General features: G+C 35.9%; 1 protein-coding gene across 2 annotated transcripts in view; it reads left to right on the forward strand.

Moving 5' to 3' along the window:
- CASK (calcium/calmodulin dependent serine protein kinase) overlaps positions 1 to 18,593 on the forward strand; it is a 176,407-nt gene that overhangs the window by 152,178 nt on the left and 5,636 nt on the right. For both annotated transcript variants that reach the window (XM_015814899.1, XM_015814900.1), the window contains 5 exons: positions 154 to 269; positions 15,956 to 16,036; positions 16,120 to 16,200; positions 16,582 to 16,784; positions 17,037 to 17,120. In XM_015814899.1, the coding sequence (XP_015670385.1) occupies positions 154 to 269; positions 15,956 to 16,036; positions 16,120 to 16,200; positions 16,582 to 16,784; positions 17,037 to 17,120 (565 nt within the window). The remainder of the gene's footprint in view (positions 1 to 153; positions 270 to 15,955; positions 16,037 to 16,119; positions 16,201 to 16,581; positions 16,785 to 17,036; positions 17,121 to 18,593) is intronic.

Here is an 18,593-nt window from a genome sequence, read left to right on the forward strand (position 1 = left end):
AATACTCATTTAAGATTTCCATTTGAAACCTTGAAAATATTTTAATCTGTCTACCAGTAAAAAGAGGGAGGGGATATAATTTTCTGAATTAATAATATTAAAATAGGCCACCTTAAATATACAGCTGATAGTTGTTTCCTATTCACTTGCAAGGCGAGTAGCTTGTATTGCTATGGAGAAGACTAAACAAGAGCAGCAGGCAAGCTGTACTTGGTTTGGAAAGAAAAAGAAGCAGTACAAAGACAAATATTTAGCAAAGCACAATGCAGGTGAGAAAAATACAAATCTATCTCAGATGTTCTTAAAATTGCTGCACTATTAGCTTCTTAAACATTAATGTTAATTTCTGAGTGACACATTTAGTTAAAAAAAAAATCAATGTGTTCAAACACATTAGCCAAAAAAGGAAATGTAATTATTAGCTAAATTTAGTTAGTTATTTACATTTACCCTTGGGGCAAAATCAGTATTTTGGGGGAAAAAAATAGATGATAGGTAATATAAGATTTTGTGCATGAATATGTTTGCAACTTGAATATGCATTAAAGGTCATTATTAATAATTATGCAGATGAATTAAAGAATCATTAATTTTACTATTTTATTTAATTCCTTGAGAGTTTGAGCATATTCTGATATAATTGAAATATAAATGAAACTATACATATTCTAAACCTATTCTGTATTATTTGGATTTGGATTATTTTTAATTAATAAACCAAAAAATGACAACCATGTTAGATAGCACTCCTTTTGAAGTTTATTTCTGTAAATAAACTGAACTGCTACTAAATTAAATGTGTAACTGGAGATTTAAATAATACTGTTTGTATATGCTAAATGTTCTTAATTGTATTAATTGTATATATTTTTTTATTCCTTGAAAATTGCAGAATGTTTTGCAAAATGTTTTTCTTTTCCTCCAGATTGATTATTTATTTATTTAATTCATCACATTTCTATACTGCCCATCTCATCTAAGTAACTCTGGGTGGTTTACAGTACAAACATGTCACAAAATTTAAAAGCATTAATAAAAGCAAAGATAAAAAAGAAAATTAAAACATAGGGTTATATAGTATGAAAAATTAAAAAGTGGAAAGAACACCCTCACAACACCAATCATCCTGAGGGTTGCCTAACACTCTTCAACCCCCATGCCAATTGGCAGAGCCAAGTCTTAACACTCTTTCTGAAGATCAGAAGAATGGGGGTCCACCTCACCTCTGAGGGTAAGGTGTTCCAAAGGACAGGGGCAATGGAAGAGAAGGCTCTCTTCTTGGATCCTGCTAAATGAAATTTTTTAACCGATGTAATCTGCAACATACCCTCCCTGCCTGATCCGATGAGACATGACAATATAACAGTTCCTCAGGTAACCTGTTCCCATACTATTTTGGAAGCAAAATGGCACCCAATGCAGCTTGTGTAACAGAGATATGTGCAACCCTAGAGGCACCCAGTCTTGCTCACATTATCACATTCTGCACCAGATACTCTTCAAGAATAGCCTTAAGTAAAGTGCATTGCAGTAGCCTATGACCAAGGTATGAGTGACTGCAGGACTTTTAAATCCAGGAAAGGGTTAGGGTTAGGTTTAAGTTGAGCAAAGGTCTTACTGCTTCTAGACCAGGAGTCTTGTGTCCAGGAGGACCCCCAGATTACCCACTGGTCCATCTGTTACAATTCAATTTCATCCAGGACCAAAGATGCTAAACCCCCAGCCTTCTACCCATAGCCACTCAGACTTATCAGGATTCAATTGAAGCCTGTTGTTTCCCATCAGCCTCCAAGCACCATAAAAGGGTGTCCACAATATCAGTTAATGATACCTCATCCCACATAATGGATTATCTCACCCAGCAGTTTCATGTAGATGTTAAAAGGTAGCAGAAGGAACACCAAGCCATGCGATACTTTTCAAACAGTGGCTGCAGGCTAGACTTCTCGCTCCCTATAACTCTCCAACGGATTGGGACCAGTTTCAGAGAAGGTGAACCAGCAGAGAACTGTGTCCCCCCATCTCCAGCTCCTTAACGTAGCCCCAAAAGATACCATGGTCACTGGTATCAAAAGCTACCAGAAGGTCAACAAGAGCCAGGATGGATTCACGAACCCTATCCCTCTCTTGCCATCCAAAAGTGCAAACAATGCTATTTCAGTCCCATATCAAAGCCTGAAACATAAGTAGAAGTGGTCCACATAATCTGTTTTATCCAGGATCCTCTGGACCTGCAGTGTGACTACTTTCTCCATCACTTTTACTAAGAAGGAGAGATGAGAGGCTGGATTAAAGTTATCCAGAACGGTACGGTCCAGTGATAGCTTCTTGAGATGAGGACACATCAGTACTTCTTTAAATGGTGCCAGGAATACCCCCTCACTGAAGGATGCATTCATTATCACTAAGACCCACCTATATATCACCTCCCAGGTGGCTTCATACAGCCAAGAGGAACATGTATCTAAATCAGGGGTGGTCACAGTTAACAATTCCGAGGCCCCTGCCCACTTTCTTAGGTCCAACAGAATCAAACTGTTCTTCAATAACTGGATAAGAACATTCCCCAGGCAACTCCAATGGACTTGCATCATGCTTGATCTCTCAACTGAGAATAGATCCGTGCAATTTCATTTGCCAGATGCATTGAAAATTCCTCACCATGGTCCTGAAGGTGAACCTCAGAGTCCCTTTTACCCAAAAGGAAATATATGACCCTAAACAAGTCTGCTAGGTAGCACTTTGCAGATGCAATAAGAGCAGAGATATAGTGACGTTTTGCTGCTCTTTTGCCATGACGGAGGCTCTAACTTGTGATCAATCACATTCACTCTGTCCTCCTTCAACAGAGCTCTAAATAAATGCCTCTTGAACTTTTCAACTCTTCTGTAAACCAGAGGGAATGCCAGGCTCACTGCCCAAGGCCTTCACTATTCCCAGTAGCAGCCAAGCCTTGGCAGGAAGAACCTCAGGAACAACCCCCAACTCCATTTGAAATCTCACCAGGTCCCTCAGTTGCTGGAGGCAGAACCAATCAAATAGGTCGTGCCTCCTTGCAGAAGGGGGTAGGCATAGGAAAATCTCAATGTCATCTGGGCATAATCCGACCATGACAGGATGGACAAGGAAAATTCCACTCTCCGATCACATTACTACTGATCCAACAAAAAACATGTCCAGTGTTCCAAGTCAGGTTGGGCTGATGGTGGCCATGAAATTCTGAGCTGCTTCTGAGGGGATCTTCAAGGATGGTAAATTGAAGTCCCCTAAGACCATAAACCTTGAGAGCTCCACTGCCAACCCTGAAATGACAGGCAGGGAGGTTGCTACAATGCAGGGAGGCTGGTACAGCAGCAACAGTCCTAGCTGATCATGTGAGTCTATCTTCAGAAACAGGGTCTCACAACCAGCAACTTGTGGGGGTCTCACAACCAGCAACGTGTGGAACACACCAACAGACTCTCGAATGACAACTGCTGCCTCCATCTCCCCTGCCCAGGAATCTTGGCTTGTGCCACACCTGAAATCCCACCAGGCACATTTCATAAAAGGGAACCACACCTGGCCCTGTCAGATCTTGATAATCCAGGTCATCTTGCTCCTCCTTGATAAGGTCACAAATAAGGGGAGCTTTATTATTGACTGATCTGGCATTAAGCAGCAGCAGCTGAAATCCTGGATCTTTGTAGGTCTGTTGACCAGGGTCTGGGCCTAAGCAAAGAGGACCAGAATGCACCACTGGTACCAAACTCCAGGGGCATCTTCCCCAGTAACAACCCCTCTGCCTCTCATCAAAATGCCTCATGCCCATCACCATCTGAATGTACTGTTCTGTCCTAGACCCCCAGATATACATTCCCCCCCCCAACTCTGGCCTGGTTCCCCTGGCTCAGGATCTCTCCATCCATTCATATGATCCAACCACCCTCCGATTGATCCAGGGATAGAGGCGAATACCCACAGTACTTTAGCTTTCACTCTTAATACTGCCCGGAGCCTTAGGCCATTAAGCCAACTCCCATCCAATTGTATCACCCTAGCCAGCCTCTCCCACTAACTGGCAAGATGGTGCTCCAATCACTTTTCCCTGCTTCCCAGATATCACTCAAGAAAGTGGGTAACAAACTCATACATACACACACACACACACACACACATTCACTCCCAGGTCTAATGCACCCCCAGAGTACTTTCAGACCCACATGGGGGTCCCTATTGAATCAGTCTCCAAGGGGGTATGTTTGGGCCCACTGGGCATTTGCAGCTTTTGCTACTGGCCACAGTGGTACCTGCCACTTGCTGCCCACGTGGTATCTCCATCTATATGGATAGTTTTTAAAAAGATGCAATAACAAATATGGTTGGAAAGATGTGTTCATTTATTTCTGGAAGGGAAAGAAGAATCAGAAGTGTTTACTTTCTGGAATGTTCTAAATTTGCCAGAAGAAACATAAACTTTTGAGATTTCTAATTTTCTTTACCAGACAAAAAGTCATGAGGCCTACATGGTAAAAATGAAAGGTGGAAAGTATCAGAAGACTTGCAAATATATTTTATTTAAATTCCATCCATGAAGACCTTATCACTTTAAATCAAATCAGGGTGGTTTTTTTTCACTTTTTTGTCTGATGAAGAGAACTGGACATATCAAAAGTTTGCAGATTTTGTGATTTATTTTTTTTTGTGAAGTACTTGAACAGTTGGAAAACAGAAACGCAGGTATTGTTACACGAAAAGTATTAATTAATTTATATTAGAAAAGCTGTGTCAGAGTTCTATTCAAATATATATGTATTAAAATGTAAGCATGGTAAGCAATATAGATCATTTTCCTCACCTTATATTTGCTTATAGAGTAATATCAATTACTTTGTCTATTTTATTTTTTGATACTGTGTGTACAGTTGAAGGCATTGTATTATTAATATAAATGGTGACTTCAGCAAAGATGAAGGCCACAGCTGCTCTCTAGTTACTCACCTGTTAAGAGATAATTAATAGCAGTGATAAAGGGAAAATATTTTGCCTAGGTCCCCACAAAAAAAAATTTTAGGCAATATTTTGAATCAATATTCTTCATTTTTGCCATTCTTCCTCGTGTATTTCCATGCTGTGGCTTTTCCCACCTTTTAATATGTTTTTGTTCTGAATCACTCCTTATTCCAAGTTGCTCATCTGCATTCTTCCCAGGGCTATGTATATTTGTTTCCTAGGATTTTTGTTCCTTTTAAAAATATTAAAGTTTTGAATAGCAAATTTTATTAAAGTTTATTAATAGTAAAAGATAATACAAACTAGAAGAAAAAAGAGGAAAAATGCAAGAAAAAGTAGAAAAGTCCCTTAAGAAAGTGACTTCCCACCCTCATCATGGCAAGTATAAACAATCCCATAATCACCTTTTAGATAATAAATATAAAACTCTTCAGAACTCATATTTTAACAATAGGCAAATCAAGTAATGCCTTCTTCACTGCAGTTTCCATCAAAAGATCTTAGATTTTAATATTAATTACCATACGTAAAACTCAACATTCCATAGCTCGACTCTTAACTATAAACAAAATCCCATAAACTAAGGCATAAAATGCTCCCAATATCTTAATATAAACAAAATAAACCCCAAGTTTAACATGACAAAAACAGGTAATTTCTCCTTTATTAAAGGATAAGTTCCAATATGCAGCTTTCCAAAAGTTCCACTTCTCCACTCTAAATTATAAGCATGTCAAATTTCACAAATATTAAGTAATCTCAGTACCAAAATATAAACAAAAAACTAAAATTTTACATAACAGAAAGAAATAATTTTTCCTTTACAAAGACAAATTCTCCAAAGCTCCTTACTTCAAATTAAAATGAACAGTTTAAACTAGTTTAAGTACTATAAAGTTAGGATTATGTAAAGTAATTATAGGGGGAAAGATTTTTGCATGATATTAAATGTAACCAAATCCAATATATCCCATTTTACTAATTAAGTATCAGTATATCCAGAAAGAAGCACTCAAAATTGCAACATCCCATTTAATATCTGGTCAAGGACTTTAGTCCTTTTTTCTTCTACACAGGGTAGACTATAATAATCCCAGAGATAATCCCAAAATGATAATCCCAAAGAATAACTGGAATAATTTCTCCATAATCCATTCAGATGGTTCTCGATCCTTGTTATAACTTTCTTTAGCACTTTAAACAGTCTCTTTTATAAATTTAACAAAAGGAAATTATTCCAGTTATTCTCTGAGATTATCGTTTTTATTTCTTAATTTTTAAAATCTCATCCAGTTTTCTCTTTTTATCTGGTGACAAGTTTTAATTTCATATTTTTCTCAAATAAATTTTGCTGCATATCTTGCTGTGTAATATCATCATTTAGGAATAAACTGTTCTCAAGAAAGCACAACATAGCTAAAATGATTGAATCAAATTCACTGCACAGGACCCTGCGCAATTCCTCAAAGATGTCTCTAAATGCTATTGCAGGTAGTCCTCAACATAGAACAGTTTATTTAGTTTCAGTCACTGACACATACTTACGGAAGTTGCATGTCCCGGGTCAGGAGATCACCTTTTGCGACCTTCTGACAAGCAAAGTTCATGGGAAAGCCAGATTTATTTGACAACCATGTTACTAATTTAACAACTACAGTGATTCACTTAACAACTGTGACAAGAAAGGTTGTAAAACGGGGCAACTATCACCTAAAAATGTCTTTCAAAGGACACTAAGTTGGGCTCAATTGTGGTCGTAAGTCAAGGACTACCTGTATAAGTGTCTTGTCTTCCTATAACTCCAATTCAGAAAACTTTTTATAGCTAAAACTTTATCTTGCTTTTTGTTGTTTATAAGGTGTTCTTAAAGATTGCAAAAATAAATGTTCATATTCTTAAATTTTTCAGCTTTGTCACTCTGCAGGTATCTAATTTCTTTGAAACATTTAATTTTGTGAACATGATAAATAAAAGAGGTGAATTTTTTTTTGTTATTTCAGATAGAAGATTTAAGGACTCAGAAAATGTTGGAGTTTTGGACTCTGAATGTTAAGACTTTTAAATTATTTTTTAAAGAATAAATGTATATTTGTGGGAAAGAAAAAAATGTTTTCTGAATTGGAGTTATAAGAAGACAAGAAACTTATACAGGTAGTCCTTGACTTATGACCACAATTGAGCCCAACTCAGTGTCCAAATACAATGAATTTCCCCTCTGTTTTATAATCTCTTCATTAGAAAGAGGAGCAATTGTCTCATGTCTCTCTCTTAGATCCAGAGAGGATCATAGGAGCTGATCTGCATTGGCTCCCCTGAAATGTCAACTTGGGCTTATCCACCGAGCTCTCTTCAGTCTTCCATCTTTGCTCAGAAGCCAGGATTTTTGTTTTGTGAATTTTTCCTTAAGAATTTTCTTATAGGATTAAAGCAAGTCAGATAATAATAATAACAAATTCTTTTCCCAATCCTTTGTTAGCCTAATCAACATCATGTTTCCCAGAACATAAGACCCACCCAGAAAATAAACCTTAGCCTGATTTTTTGCGTGCACCTAATATAAGCCCAACCCAAAAATAAGCCCTAGTTAAGAGCTCACCCACTCCGTCCCACTGTCTGGCTGCTCACTGCCACAATGGGGCAGGAGAGTGCACGTCGCACCGGTGCCACCATCATAAGATGAGGCAAGGCAGGTGGGGGGAGCTGCCCCCACACCCACTTACCTTGGGCCAGACCACTCCCCGCTCGGCGACCTCTCCCTGCACGTTCAATACCCGGCTGCCAGCCCGGCTCTTCCCTTTCATTCCCCTCCCGAGCTGGACTGCCAAGCTACGAAGGATGGGTGGGGTAGCCTCGATTGCCTTACCTGGTCCCCCTCCACTGTTTCGGAACCAGGGGGAAGTGACAGTGAAAGGCAACAGCCACATCTGCCACTGGAGGAGATTTCTTTGGTCCCGGTTGCTCCCCGCTTCACCCCGCAGATTATCTGACCAGTGGTAGCTGCCACCTCCTCTGTCAATTCTCCCATGGCTTGCACCGTGACTAGGCGGTGCAAGCTTCCCTTGCCGCCTTCCTCCACCTGCCACACTCTTTCCTTTTGCAAGCAGACGAAACTTCCAGTCTCCGTAGTTCTCTGTCCAGGCGAAAAGTGTTTGGGTGCCTCTGGGGCTCTTGGAAGCAGAGACAATTATTCCGCTCCATTTCCAAGGGCACCATTTGCAAGCAGACAAATCTTCAGTCACCGTCTGGGCAAAAAGTGTTTGGGCGCCTATGGGGCACTTGGATCACTCGGTTTCAAGCACCCCATAGGCACCCAAACACTTTTCGCCCAGATGGAGAACTGACAGAGAATGGAAACTTCATCTGCTTGCAAAAGGAAAAGAGTGTGGCAGGCGGAGGGAGGTGGCAGGGGAGGCTTGTGCCGCCCAATCCTTCAACTTCCCAGGCCTGTCCGCACCGCTTTCCCCTTGCCTGAAGGCGCGTTCCACCAGCACTGCCCTCACTTCCCAGCTGCCCTGGGAAGCTCTGTAAGCCAATGTGGCTGCAGGCAAGCAGACGGAGGGAGTGGGCGGGCAGCCACAAAGGGGTCAGACATTCCCCGAAAATAAGTCCGAATGGGTCTTTTGGTCCAAAAAAATATATAAAACCCATTCTTATCTTCGGGGAAACACGGTATGGTAAAAGTCTCACTGGCACTACAGATTAACAGTACAGATTAACAGTACATTTACAGTATCATACAGACCAATCTCATTTAATAATTTTAATAATTTACACATGTCAAAAGGACTCTGGAATATATACATATTTTAATACATAATCATCCAATCAAAAAATTCCCATGTAAATTCCCATTATGAAGTGTCATCACTCAATCAGCTGGGGTTGAAATAATATTGCTTTGTTGCTTTTGAATAGTTGAAAAAGATGGGGATACACATTCCTTCTGGGAGAGGACATCTTCCAAAGGGTGACAGCTATTCCAAAAAAGGCCTGCTGTCCTAGTCACCCCCATGTTCTTCTCTTGGGGGGGTATTCTCAGCAGGTGTTCTTTAGGACCACGTGGACAGATTCATTACTGTGGAATTCTTGATATTCTCTGAGCTTAGTTGTTTGTGTACAGACATTTCCTTACTTGACTAGGTAACATCTTCAGTGCTGGAAGAGAGTGGGATTTGCTCTCTGTTTATATACAGTAGCTTGATGATGATTGTCTAGTGTTAATCCTGATGTTAATCCTTGCTTACCTAGGTGCTGATTGCTGGTGAAACAGTATTCTAGTCTTTTTGTTTTCCTTTAGCATATTTATTATCTCTTTTGAATGATGTATAAATGTTATTTATCTGTATGTGACTGTTGATGGCTGATTTGTCTGAGTGCCAGGCTTCCAGGAATTTCCTAGCGTTTTGGGATTTAGCTTGTTCTAGGATGCTCACAGCTTCCCATTTAAAACTGTCATTAAGTCTGTCCATGTGAAATTAAGAAGTTTTTAATTGTGTCTACTGACTACTAACTCGTGTTCATGAATACACTTTGCTAATCTTCTGTCTGTTTAACCTATATAGTGGCTGTTATAGTCCTTAACTGTATGTTCCAAATGGTTCCTTTTTTACTGATTCTTTGAACTTAATATGTTTTGGAGTGCTTTAGTTGATTTGTATGCAGTGGTGATGCCGTGTGGTTGTAATAATATGTTCATTGTTTCAGCGATGTTTTTGATGTATAGCAATGCTATCCTTTTCATAGCTTTTATTGGTTGTGCTGTAGTGGATTGAATGATCCACCACTTTTCAGTAAATTTGTTTTTTTATTATTCTTTATTATTTATTATTTGATTTGTTGATTTTCTCAAGGCATTGTAGTGGGGAGTCACTAATTGAGACAAACAGTAAACAACAACCTAATTAAGGAGCTATCAAGGAAAAAACAAAACCCTCACCAAAACGTACAGGCAAGTTTACTATATATAAACAGAGAGCAAATCCCACTCCCTTGTAACACTGAAGATATAACCTACCTACATTAACTTGTAACGAAATGTTTGCAAGCAAACAACCAAGCTCAAAGAACACCATGGATTCCACATTTCAACCCTGAGCTACATACAGTATATTCTTTTCTATTGAGATTTCTTACTGGCCAAGCATAACATGGTATATTCCAGTGCTGTATTGTAGAACGCTTTCAAGATAATAACTGTAACTTTGAATTGATCCCAAAAGCTTACTGCTAATCAATTTTTAATAATTTATATTCTGTCTTAACTATTGGCAACTTTATTTGCTATATTGTAAAAGCTCTTAAAAGAAAATAAAAGAACATTTGCCAACCTGTTTAATATCTCATTTTAAATAAAAAATACAGCGTACCACTTAAATTGTTACAGTCGTTAACATTATACTGTGCTGATTAGTCAAGACAATTGTAAGTGATACAATTCAAGTGTTCATATGCCTTGCATAACTTTGCATCCAATTTCAAAAATGTAGAAGTAGAAATGATTCTTTCAATTCCAAACAAGATTGATGATCCCCTAATGTCTATATTATTTCCCTTATGACCAATTTTAGGCTACATACATATTCTGTGATACAAATAAAATCATCACTGAAATTAATCTTGAACACTTTTTTAAACTAATTGTATCACTAAAATCTTTCTGATACTGATGGGGATGATTTTATCCTTTTTTTTTCATTCCACAGGAGATACTCTAGGTAACACACATCAAAATATACATAACACTTCTATTAGGCTATTTAAGAACTTTATGGTATTATTTCTGTAATGTTATAAAGAATATCTTCCTACACAGAGTAGACAAGAATAATGAATTTATGGATGGACTTATCCTAAATTTTCTAAAAGTCACAAGATATGTGGGTACTATAAGACAATGTAGTAAATCAAATATATGATCAATTTGGATGGGAAATATGAAAAAATCATAAAAAATAAAGAATATTTCATCACCATATTGGCTGTTTTCTTGCATAATAACCATGATAGATTTTTATAATGATTAATTGAACAAACTATAAACATTCTAGGTCAGGGGTGTCAAACTGCAGGCCCGCAGGCCGGACACATCATCCGGAAGCTGTGCCCACCCCATTGTCAGCAATGGCAAAACCATCCCAATACGTTGTGCGACGTCACGTGACATCGCGAGTTTGACATGTCTGTTCTAGGTTCAGTTTTTCAAGGGAGTAAAGTATTTATGGATTGTTTAACCCTATCATAATTAGTTTTTTTAAAATAGTGTTGCTTCTGCTATTACTCTTGCCTTATCCCTCTATGGCACAAACTCAAGGAATATTTCATATGTATATGATACCATATTATAATTGCTATTAAATCAATAATCTAATAGGTCCATACGAAGCCATAGTGTCAAACTTGTTTATTGCCAACTAAGCAAACCTTGGTTTGTTTGTTGACCATATTTATTTTGGATCAGTCCCTGTATACAATAAATCAGATTTATGGAATGCAATAGCATAGTGTTGTAATGTCATACGTTTTTCATTTCTGTCAGGAAATTACAATGCATTTTAATATATAAAATAAAATTTGCTTCACTTTTGTCACTATTATAAAGGTTTTTAAATAGTGAAAATCTGCTTGCAATGGAGTTCTAAACAGGTTTGTTCTCATCAAGGTTATTGGAAGTTTCTAGTAATTTACTTAGAATTATAATTGTTATAATTATAGCGGTTAAGGCAGTGTTTCTCAACCTTGGCAACTTTACGATGTGTGGACTTCAACTCCCAGAATTCTCCAGCTAGTGTTGCTAGCTGGAGAATTTTGGGAGTTGAAGTCCACACATCATAAAGTTGCCAAGGTTGAGAAACACTGGGTTAAGGCATCAGACTAGGAACTAGGTGACTATGAGTTCTAGTTCTGCCTTAGGCACAAAGCCAGCTGTGTAATGTGGGACTATTCGTTTTTTCTTAGCTCTAGGAAGGAAATAGTTTTTTAAAAAAATCTTGCCAAGAAAGCTGCAGGGACTTTATTCCAGGACAAGACTGGAATAAAGGGAGAAAAACAAGGGAGAAAAAATAATTCTTATATATTTTAATGAAAAAAGCACCCTAGTTCATTCCAGAAGGACTAAAAAATACTTTAATTTTGATATGTAAGACTAGGTAGAGTTCAATAATCTAAACTATTTTAAATATTCAAATAAATATCTTGCTATAAAAATGCCTCTTGTTGCATAGGATACTATTTGTTAATAAAGCCTATTGATTATTGCATTGTGATGATGAATGATTGAATTATATTTTCTCAATGAAATCATACAGATTGAATAGTGCTTCTTCCATACAATATCATTTCTAAAGCTGTCAAAATATTTTAATCTGCGAAAAGGGATTGATATCTGGATTTATAATAATTTATAAAATACAAATATTCTATTTCAGTCTACATATGCAGTTTATTCACATAGTGAATAAATTCATAACCAAAGTAAATCCATTTATAACTCTCATATCAAGTTCTTCTCTACCTCTTACATTATGATCAGGCAAATAACTAGTCCTGTCTCTTAACATGGTCCCTCCCCAGCCTACATAGGGAGAAACTGACTGCAATTCAACCTTAGCAACAATCCTTGTAGTTTTTTGTCCCCCAGGGTCTGGAAGTTTGACATATCTGACTCTGGACAGGGTAACAGTCTCTGGACAAAATTGATGCACAGTTTGGGAGTCCTCCTGGATTTGTAGCTCCTGCTGCTTTTAAAGAGGTGGGCCTTTGCGTTAAGTCATCTCATGCACCAATTGTGCCCATTATTAGACCAGGAGGTCTTACTCACAATCATTATGACTTAGTCATCTCCCAATTTGCTTACTGCAATGCAATCTATATGGAGATCCCCTTGAAGACCATCAAGAAGCTGCAGCTGATCCAGATTGCAGTAGCAAACAGTTCTAGGTACCTCACAGTTCACCTGAGTTATATCACTACTGCACTGGCTCTCAGTTGTTTTCTGGATGCACCTTTTGTATGTGCATCATGACTTTGCACACTTGTGTTAATAAGCTACAACCTTTGTCATTCTAATGAAAATAGCAAACTCATGCAACAGATAACATCTGTGGAACCCTATAGTTCAGTTAATTACCATAGATTTACACAGCTCACTCATTAGAAAAGTAGGGGTTTTAAAAATTTAAATGATTGCATTTTAAAAAGTAACATATATTTTATTTTTTTCCATTCAGTATAAAACTTGTGATTCAGCTAACAAAAAAAATTGAGGGAGAAAAATAGAAAAGAGACTTGCTACTTTCTTAATAATCCATTTCTTAAAAATCTTCCACATAGATCAGTGGCGGCGAACCTATGGCACGCATGCCAGAGGCGGCAGACAGAGCCCTCTCTGTGAGCACCCGTGCCATTGCCCCAGCAGAGTTTGCCAGAGTAGCGAGCACATGGCGTTTGGAAGCAACAGGGCAGGAAGTGAGCGAGCAAGCGGCGTTGGCTCCCCGGGGATGTCCTGGAGATGGCGAGGGACTGGCCCCAGCCACGCTCACCCAGTCTGCCGTGACCACTGCAGCCACACCCACCCAGTGAGACACGCCCCCGCCCCCCCTGAGGGCACCACAATGCTGATGCAGCCTGGCACTTTGTGATAAATAAGTGGGTTTTGGGTTGCAGTTTGGGCATTCAGTCTCTAAAAGGTTCACCATCACTGACATAGATGAATGCTGATTTAAAAGATTTATAAAATGTATATTGTAATGCAGTGAATTTTTATTTCTTCATGTATTTAGGCAATAACAATATAAAATACAGTATTTCCAACTATATAGCAAACAATGAAATTTTATTTCTTCATATATTTAGACAATAAAAATATACAGTATTTCCAACTTTCTCCTAAATACTCAGATTTCATTTTTTTCTTAATTATTTTAGAAATCTTGCAAATGTCTTCTTATTAAATCATGCCTAAATAATACTACATATTACCTCAAAATTATTTTGGAATTATGAAGTAAATTTACATATCGTAGCATGTAAAAATCATTTTGGATCATTTTTCTGATGTCACAACCCTAAAGACAAGCATAAAATGTTTCCTTTAATGTAATTAAAAGCAATTTACAACAAAACAAATGGTTTAAAAACATGCTTATCATTTAAAGTGATTTATTTGCATTGTGTTTAGAATATTGCATGGTGAAGTTTATTTTGTGCATATGCTTTTTATTTTACTAATATTACGAGCCATATTTCAATGACCCCTGTCCATTTTTCATGCTGTCTTAATCCCAATGGCCTCTGTGCATGTAAGTAACCTGTCAAGTGACAATGCGTTTTTATTTGCTTCTTACTGTTTCCCTTCAATAACTCCTTTTCTTTATTACCTAGAAGTGTAGAAATGTTTAAAAGTTGGTAAATGTGTCCTTGTATTCCTCTAATATGTGTACATTTTTTTAATTCTGTCTAGAAACCTGAATTAATATTTAATGTGATCATTTGGTTATTAGAATGTTTTTTCTGCTTGTTTGTGTTTAGGCACTCTCACTATCTGTTATGCTTTTAACTATTAAGAGGTGGCCTTGAAAAATACCAAAAAATTAAAATTCCAACCAGTTTTCATCTAGTATGTAATCCATTTTGTAAATTCGATGAGCATGGAAATACAACCTAGATTTTTCCTTAAGGAAATTATTAGGGTTTTATGTTTATCAATAACTATATTAAGTAAGATTACTTTAAGTAGAAAACAAAAATGTGGTTAAATATTATTTTAGTTCTGATAAAAAAAATATAGCTCAGAAAAGTAAAATTTAATGGAAGTTAATATTTTTTTTCACGGAAGAGCCCAATCTTTCTTAGCAATAGTAGCTATTCTTTATTTATTAACATATGTATGTCCATATTTACTGGGAGAGACTCAGATCATAATAGCTATATGATTTATGTTATAAATAGGAAGATTTCTGACAACATAAACGTCAAATTTGCTATATCAGAAGATAGTAAAATATTCCATCAGTACATGAAATACATATCTTGGCAGAATTTCAGGGGTGTTTGCATGACTGACTTCTTAATCTATATTAAATATAAAACTGTATTGTAATAAATTAAAATAAATAATAGTAGTATTGTTGGTACACTAACTCCTTCCCTGTTTCCCTTTCTGTTTTTTTGAAAATATGCTTTTTCCGGTACAACATTTAATAAAATAGTTTATTCACTCTTACATTGCTTAAGAAACTCAGATATATTATTACAATTGGTTAATACTTTTATTTAAATTATTATAATACAAACAATATTTCATTACTTGGCATAGAAAGGGAAGGGTTTTTACATAAGATTTATTAAACTATTGCAGTTGACAATGCATTGAGATTCTCAAATAATTGACAGTAGCATAAAGACAATTGAGGAAAAAATTTTCCAGGGTCATATTGATTCTGTTTTGGTGGCTTTATAATTTGTCTTAAGACTACTTTGTTTATCCATCACTATCCAAATTCACAAGAGTGTGCTAATATAAAATGTTAAATTGCAAAGACAACTTTATTCAAACTTACTCTGATAATTATACTTGGGAGAATCGTTATAAGACATAATGCTAACACACACAAACATACACACTACAATAAAACTGTTAAAGGCAGACTTTAATTCATTTCTATAAGCTAATAAAATATATTTAAATCTTTACTGTTTGATTAAGTAGATATTCTCACATATCTATTAGTTTATCATTCCTTACAATAATTACTATGGAGAGTCTTAGAAATTTTCAGAAATGGTAATACTTAAAATGTACCTATTTGCATGGTGTATGCACAAATTCTTGAGCATGTAATTTGTAATACATTCTTGTTAAGTAAAATATTTAGTGAAATTGTAATAAAAATATTTGAAAAATGAAAAAAAATGAAAAATATCAGACATTTTTCCTCTATATCTGTTGTTTTTCCTCCTGTTACAGTGTTCGATCAATTAGATCTTGTCACCTATGAAGAAGTGGTAAAATTGCCTGCATTCAAAAGGAAAACACTTGTTTTATTAGGTAATTTTAATGTTGATCCTGTAGTAATGAATTATATATTATATTGTTAGTTCTTTGTAATAATATCAATTTTTTTCATGTAGGAGCACATGGTGTTGGGAGAAGACATATTAAAAATACACTAATTACAAAACATCCAGACCGATTTGCATACCCTATTCCACGTAAGTAAAAATTTTGTAAGATGGATTGTTAAGAGCCCAGAGTCATTGGGAGTTACTAAGGTGGCCAAAGTAATAAATCATGATTATGGTCATAGGAAAGAAGCCATTTTTTTAAATAAAAATAATCTCTCAATCTTTTTCAAAAAGGATTTTTTCAAAAAAAAAAAAACCCACACATTATCACAGTTTTAAGATTATTACCTGTTTTCATTGATTTAGACAAAAATTCAAATGCAGAAATAAATAATCGATAGTCTTTGCAAAAATGAATAGCTAAACTATTACCTATAATTTATACATACATACCCACTGTTTATTTTTTTAGTATAGATGAATGTGAAAAAAGTCTGGGTTTGTTGTGCCTAACTTTTGTAATTATAGATACAACCAGGCCACCAAAGAAAGATGAAGAGAATGGAAAGAATTATTACTTTGTATCACATGACCAAATGATGCAGGACATTTCCAACAATGAATATTTGGAATATGGTAGCCATGAAGATGCAATGTATGGGACAAAACTGGAAACAATACGGAAGATCCATGAACAGGGATTAATTGCAATACTTGATGTAGAGCCTCAGGTAGATACAACATTCATGTGCCTATTTTATCAGACAAAGAAAATATTTTCCTTCATATTGGGTATGATGACAAAATGTTAGCCTGCTATAAAATGCTCTCTTTCCAATTGTCTTTGACATGAAGAAAGACATTTCTTTTTTTGCTTTGGCCACATAAGAGGAGTCAGAAGATCAATGGGTCAATATGAAGTAAGGACAAGAATATGTTACTTTATATTAAAGTTTATACCATTCTATATTATACTCACTTAGGCCTTGAAGGTCCTGAGAACTGCAGAGTTTGCTCCTTTTGTTGTTTTTATTGCTGCACCTACAATTACGCCAGGCATTAATGAGGTAAGCCTTTTACAGCGAAATACTAGTGTAATTGAATGTAATATAATATAAATTTAAGGAAGTCTTAAATACAGTATTTTTCATCTATATATTTAGCGTGTCTGTTTGTTTTTCTTTTTACAACATACTTTGCATAAATATTTCTTTCTCTTTACCTGTCATACTTCATTTTAATTTTTATTTTGTTTTTCTAAGGCCATGTCTGTACCAGCTAATTTTTGTATAGTTTAACCAAGCAGACGTTAGACTGTGAAAATGGACATTCATCCAGTTTCTTATTAGAGATTTTCCCTGGTCAGAAATCTACTTCCTGGTTTCTTTACAAAAAAATATATCTTTAAAGGGATAGTAATAATTCCCTGATTGAATATATAAAAGTAAATGTTATCCAGCTCTAATGATTATGTTGTTCCATAATCAGATTTTCTTTAATTTAAAAATAAAAAGTAGAACTTCCTAGAATTTAAAACTGTTTTTTTATTCTGCATGAAAACTAATGGTATTTACATAAATGTGTTAATTCTACATATTTTAGTTTTATGTTTTCAAAATGAATACAAATTGCCAAATCCAGAGTTACAAGAGAGAAAGCACATACATACATACATACATACATACATACATACATACATACACCTAAATAAATTGAAATGAAAGATTGTTAGGAGGATTACTGTTACAGACATATCCTATATGATTGCATTATTGTTGTTTTTTTCACTTATTATCTTTGCTTTGCTTTTCTTCTCATTTTTCTTATACTTGTACTGATTCTATCTAGCTGCCAAAATGGTGCAGAAAATTGCCCGTAAGTACCAGCTAGGAACCAGTATTATGTAGATTTTGTTATTTTAACTTTGTTTCAATAAAGAAAGTTGTTTTCAATTAAATGTAACCTATATGCCATAGCTATTTTTACATTTTTCTTATATTTTTAATTTAAAACTGGAATTGTTAGTGTACATATAGGCCTTCAGATGCAGTTGAATTACAGCCCAAAGCAAGAAATCCCATTAATCATAAGATCTGTAGTTCACCAATGTCAGAGAGAATGATGTGTAAATCAAGGGGAAAATGACCTCTCATTAGGCACCATGCAAGTATCTTTAGTCCAGGTGATCTCCCCAGTCACTACATTAGGAAGTATTGACTGTTTCTCATTTGGTAAGGAGTAATTACCTGGAGCTAGGTAAGTGCTTCCTTGCTTTTTTCGGCACAGTAGAAAAACTAACTGAATTCTGAAGATTTCACCATGGTATTTATTTATTTAAAACATTTATATAGCTTTCCATTTTATAACAGACTCTGCAGCTCCCAATCTATTCTAGTTTCCACAGAATTAACTGAGGCTGGATTTAGGATAGGAATTTCCACATTTTTAATAATTCTTTACAGCATAATATAGGTAGGGTTACAGTGGCAATTGGGACCAGAGTTACCATCATGAAGCCATGTGGCTGTAAAGTCTGACAT

The sequence above is a fragment of the Protobothrops mucrosquamatus genome, unplaced genomic scaffold (assembly GCF_001527695.2).
Source record: "Protobothrops mucrosquamatus isolate PMUCROS unplaced genomic scaffold, P.Mucros_1.0 scaffold294, whole genome shotgun sequence".
NCBI lineage: Eukaryota > Metazoa > Chordata > Lepidosauria > Squamata > Viperidae > Protobothrops > Protobothrops mucrosquamatus.